Source organism: Electrophorus electricus, chromosome 8 (assembly GCF_041902795.1).
Source record: "Electrophorus electricus isolate QZ-2024a chromosome 8, ASM4190279v1, whole genome shotgun sequence".
In the NCBI taxonomy this organism is placed as follows: Eukaryota; Metazoa; Chordata; class Actinopteri; order Gymnotiformes; family Gymnotidae; genus Electrophorus; species Electrophorus electricus.
The window spans coordinates 26,932,501-26,937,500 of NC_137504.1; the positions used below are offsets into that span (position 1 = coordinate 26,932,501).

The 5,000-nt window shown below is 49.1% G+C and overlaps 1 protein-coding gene across 9 annotated transcripts in view; it reads right to left on the reverse strand.

Moving 5' to 3' along the window:
* hook3 (hook microtubule-tethering protein 3) overlaps positions 1-5,000 on the reverse strand; it is a 28,413-nt gene that overhangs the window by 12,380 nt on the left and 11,033 nt on the right. For 5 of the 9 annotated variants that reach the window (XM_027018817.3, XM_081719245.1, XM_027018818.3 and 2 more), the window contains exons 5-10: positions 4,299-4,431; positions 3,914-3,981; positions 3,766-3,828; positions 3,571-3,654; positions 2,997-3,059; positions 1,480-1,643 (exon numbers count right to left, since the gene is read on the reverse strand). In XM_027018817.3, the coding sequence (XP_026874618.2) occupies positions 1,480-1,643; positions 2,997-3,059; positions 3,571-3,654; positions 3,766-3,828; positions 3,914-3,981; positions 4,299-4,431 (575 nt within the window). The remainder of the gene's footprint in view (positions 1-1,479; positions 1,644-2,996; positions 3,060-3,570; positions 3,655-3,765; positions 3,829-3,913; positions 3,982-4,298; positions 4,432-5,000) is intronic. The other 4 variants (XM_027018821.3, XM_081719246.1, XM_027018823.3 and 1 more) reach the window with 1 other exon arrangement.

Below are 5,000 nucleotides of genomic sequence, written 5' to 3' on the forward strand. Positions count from 1 at the left end.
CACGCACGCACACACACACACACACACACACACACACACACACACACACAGTTTTCAGTTATAATATCCCCAAAGCCAAAGAGCTGACAGAGAAGCAATTGACATTTGTGTTTTAGCCAATTAACGTGCAAAAATGTGTCACATGAACGTTTGAAATTTCACCAAACACCTTGGTGCTTCAAATATATATAAACATCAGCAGTCAGTTATATATGAGCAAAGGAAACCAAGTGAACCAAGTGCACAGGCAGTGAAAACAAAAAAGCCAAAAGCGTTGCCAGGACTGTATACCCCCCCAAGGCCATAACCTGCCCCAGTGAGAGGGTGCCTATGCCCAGAAGGTGCCCTCTGTGCCCGTGCTAGGTTCCGTTACCTCCACTGGGGCAGGGCCGGGATGGGGCTGATGCTGGCAGGTGCCCGTGGGAAGGGCAAAGTTTGGCACTCCCAGCTCAGCTGAGAGCGCGCTGACTCGCTCCCCCTGCCGCGGAAACCCAGGGCTAGCGTCACAGTTAGCATTAGCCACGTCGTCTTTGAATCAAACGCACCGGTAGTGGTACCATCAGTGCTAATCACGCCAGAGCACGATACTCATTTACACAGCAAAAGAACTACAGGGAGGTGCGTTAGCGCTAGCCGGCACACTGCCAGGACGAGCATTAGCTTCAGTATCGGCACTGGTGACAGAAGACGGTTGCTTGTGTTAGCTAGCGTTACACCCAAACAAGCCATCACGTCAGTGTTTACAGGCCAAGAATCTGCCCACCAAGCACAGAGAAACTTTCGGTTGAAGGACTACATGGTGTACTGTGGTGATAATTCAGGCACCGGCGTCAATATACTGCTCTGGTAAATTCACCTGTGCCCAAGGTAAAAGCCAATCAAAATATACACCTGAACGAGCTGCAATATAGTAAATACCCACAGAAAGGGACAGGTGACTGACTAAATAAATGTCATGAGAGTTGTACACGCGGTTGTACACTAAACTGTCAGTTATGCAGAAATTTAACACACCGGTATCTTGTGACTCCAGTTCTTCTAAATCACACCACAGAAGCAGAACTGAATGCAAAATTTGTGACATTCTGAGCTCCTGCTCAGGCAGGTCACTTTCCTTTTTGTGTACCCCTACAGCTGCAAATTTTACCACATCACTCACCCCAAACAGATCCAAAAACCTGCCGTTTAAATAACTTTGACAGTAAGTTCAGTGGGTGCGCGTGGACGATTGTTTTGATAATGTACATGTGTGAGCAAACATCATCCTTCAGACAGGTTGACTTGCTAGCATCATGTGCATATATGACCACATATGAGGGAAAGTATAGCATATGCCACTAATCCACGTTTATGAATGTGGAAATGTGTCATGGCAGCACAATTTGCTGCTAACCTCACAGCACTACACGTAGTTTAAGAGAACACACCCTGATCAGTCAGTCTCTGTTCGTTTCTCGCAGAGTGCTCATTCTTGCTCACCTGAACGTCTCCTCCTGCAGCTGCTCCAGCTGGGTCTGGAGCTGGAGATACCGACGACCAGCCGGGCTGTTCAGGTCCTCAATGGAGTCGGACTGGTTGAGGCGCTCCATCAGGACCTGGTTCTCAGCCAGAAGACTGCTCTTCTCCTCCTGCAGGGCTGCCACCTGAGAGAGAGAGAGAGAGAGAGAGAGAAAGAGAGAGAGAGAGAGAGAGAGAAAGGGAAGAGACAGAGGGAGAGAATAATGCAAATCATGAGTACACTTATAATTAATAAGATGTAGTCTCTGTCTATTTAAAAGTGAGACTCTATTAGCTCACTTATTCTGGGTGATTTCTCTGTGTCTCTACTTGTCTGAAGTGAACTACACAATTATTCCAACACAAACCTGAGGAGAAAGTACAATATTCTGCAGTATGAAATATTTAAAAAATTGTATCATGGTCAGCCAATTCTGTAACCTATGACACAACACGCGTGCCAGCTTTTTATAATGTCCAAATTATATCTAATCTTAAATATCTGGCAACCAAAATCAAAAGAAACTAAAAGCAAGTATTAAAAACATCTGCAAAAGTGAAAATAAATTTGAGATTTGAGAAAAGATGAAGCAATACAGCCAGTCAGGAGTCACGAGGCATCATGCTGATTAACGTGACTCTGACCCAGCTCTGCCTACACACACACACACACACACACACACACACGTGCGTGCACCCACACAGCGTATGCACGCACATACAAGAGCACACACACAAGCACGCAAGGCGGTGGAGATGATTGGCTCACACAACCAAAACACAGCAGCGGTTTCACACAGCATGAGAGACCATGAGAAATGGACAGTTCTTCCACAGATTCACACACATGCCCCTTGAGCTTCACACACATGGCCATCGAGCATTCTGCTCCTACGGCACTAGGGCCCTGCGGCCAGACCCACTGCACATCTTCACTTGCGTGGGAAGTGTGTAAACCTTTACTAGGAGGACTGTGCATGGCAAAGGCTGAGATGAACCGCTACGTGATCGTGGAACCCTGGCCCTTGTGTTTTTGTGTGTGTGTGTGTGCTGTGGCCGTTTAGGTCTGCGTGTGGATATAAACACTCCCCCCCCCACACACACACTGCTGAGGAGCTGGCCATGCCGCTGGGGACTGAAGCTCTGAGCTGAGTCCTCTGTGTTGCCCATGGCAACAGCGATGACACTGTTTGTCATCGCTGCAAAGGCTTGTGGGTGAGCACGGTCGGCCATTGCCATGGCAACCCAAGGGCATTCTCAAACAGCTGGAGGGAGGGTGGGGTTAGTCTGTGGAGCGACATGGTGCCAAGGAACAGCTGATGTACACGCGGTGTTTCACTCACACGCACATACACACACACGCACAAACACACAATCTCTCTCACACACAGAGTTAAAGGTCCTGCACACTATTGCGGCATGTTACAGGAAGTGGGTGGCAAAACTCTGGACGCCGAATGACCACAGAGTGAGAGCAAGAGTAAAAATGGGAACATTACCCTCTCCTCTAGTTCAACAAACTCTAATCTCAGCCTATCACGCTCGTCCTGTATGAGGCAGGCCTTCAGAGCGACCCCCGCACGGCACAGGAGCGCGGAAGAGAACAAACACAAAAACAGAAACATTTGGAAATACATTCCTATACTTTACAAAACGGCAGGGATGGTTGCCAAGCGCCAGGATGGGCACAGGCACAGGCACTGGGGCAGCCACTGCTCCGCTCAAAGGGACGCAGGCCCACACAGCAGGCTACGGGCCGGGACTCTGCACCACATGTCTCCCAGCAGGAGCCGCTGAAAGCTGGCTCGGAAAAGCGCATCTTGTGGGAAATGAGATCTTAGGGGCTGCAGGTTTTTGTTAGTCGTCCCGCTACGTAGCCTACTGGCTGGGGGGAAAACGCTCTGTGGAGATGAATAAAATAAACCTAAACAAAAAACAATAATGCAAAAGAATAATAATGCAAGTCACGAAGCCCCAGAGCCCTTCACGATGGCTTCAGAGCAGGCGGATATGTGGTGAGGGGCGTGGCAGGGGGCGGGCCAGGAGGTGGGGCATGGGTGAGAACATCCCTACCTGCATGTCGAGCTCATGACATCTCTGAGCGATCTCCTCTTTGGAGGCCAGAGCGTCGTTCAGCTCGTCCAGGGTCTTCTTCAGCTGAGGACAGAAAAACAACAGCAACCATTATTCCCATTCCTTCTACGCCTGGAGCGACTGAGCCCAGATCAGCGAGCGGATGACCCCAGATCAGCGAGCGCTCCGCCTCACCTGTCTGTCCAGGTCCACGTATGAGTCGCTGCCTCCCGCCACTGGGCTCTCTTTGCTCATGAGCTACGAAAAAGCGAAACAGTGGTATTAAAAGGCAGAGGTCAGGGGGCCCGCGCGGCACTGGGCGTCCAGCAGGGCGGCGCTTTACCTCCTGGATGGCCGTCATGACGACATGCTGCACAGACTCCTCCATCATCATAATGGTCTGGATGTATTCTGGAGAGGAGGGAGAAGACCAGCGTCCTTTGTTAAAGTACAAAACATTGTGGGATATTATTTGGCAAATCAATGCTCTCATGGGTTGAAGGGGGGGGTCACATTAAGGTGGGGAACACCGAGGTTGAGCGCGTGAGCTGTCGGAGTTTAAAACAGCCCATGGTTACTTTAAACAAACTCAGCGTTAGCTCTCTGGCTCTCCTGAACTCTACAATAAAACTAGCAAAAGAGGGGAAAAGAAAGAATGATGACTCTAACGGGATAAAGATCACTCACACTCTCTCTTCCTCACACCGCACACACACACACACACACACCTTGCTTCTGTTCACAGTTGACAGCACATCCCAGAATGAGCTGCAGCATCCGGCCCAGTTCAGCTGCGTCTGAGTGCTCTCCGATAAGAGTGACATCAGGGAGGGTGAAGTCATTAATCTGCTGCCCCAGAACCTGCAGACAGGTAGAAACCCTGGGGTTAGACGGGCTAGGGTAAGGGTTAGGGTTATAGTTGGCTAGGGTAAGGCTTAGAGTTAGGGTATACATATGTTAGGGTTATAGTTGGCTAGGGTAAGGCTTAGAGTTAGGGTTAGGGTATACATATGTTAGGGTTATAGTTGGCTAGGGTACACAGGTTAGGGTAAGGCTTAGAGTTAGGGTTATAGTTGGCTAGGGTAAGGCTTAGAGTTAGGGTTAGGGTATACATATGTTAAGGTTATAGTTGGCTAGGGTACACACAGGCTAGGGTAAGGCTTAGAGTTAGGGTTATAGTTGGCTAGGGTAAGGCTTAGAGTTAGGGTTAGGGTATACATATGTTAGGGTTATAGTTGGCTAGGGTAAGGCTTAGAGTTAGGGTTAGGGTATACATATGTTAAGGTTATAGTTGGCTAGGGTACACACAGGCTAGGGTAAGGCTTAGAGTTAGGGTTATAGTTGGCTAGGGTAAGGCTTAGAGTTAGGGTTAGGGTATACATATGTTAAGGTTATAGTTGGCTAGGGTACACACAGGCTAGGGTAAGGCT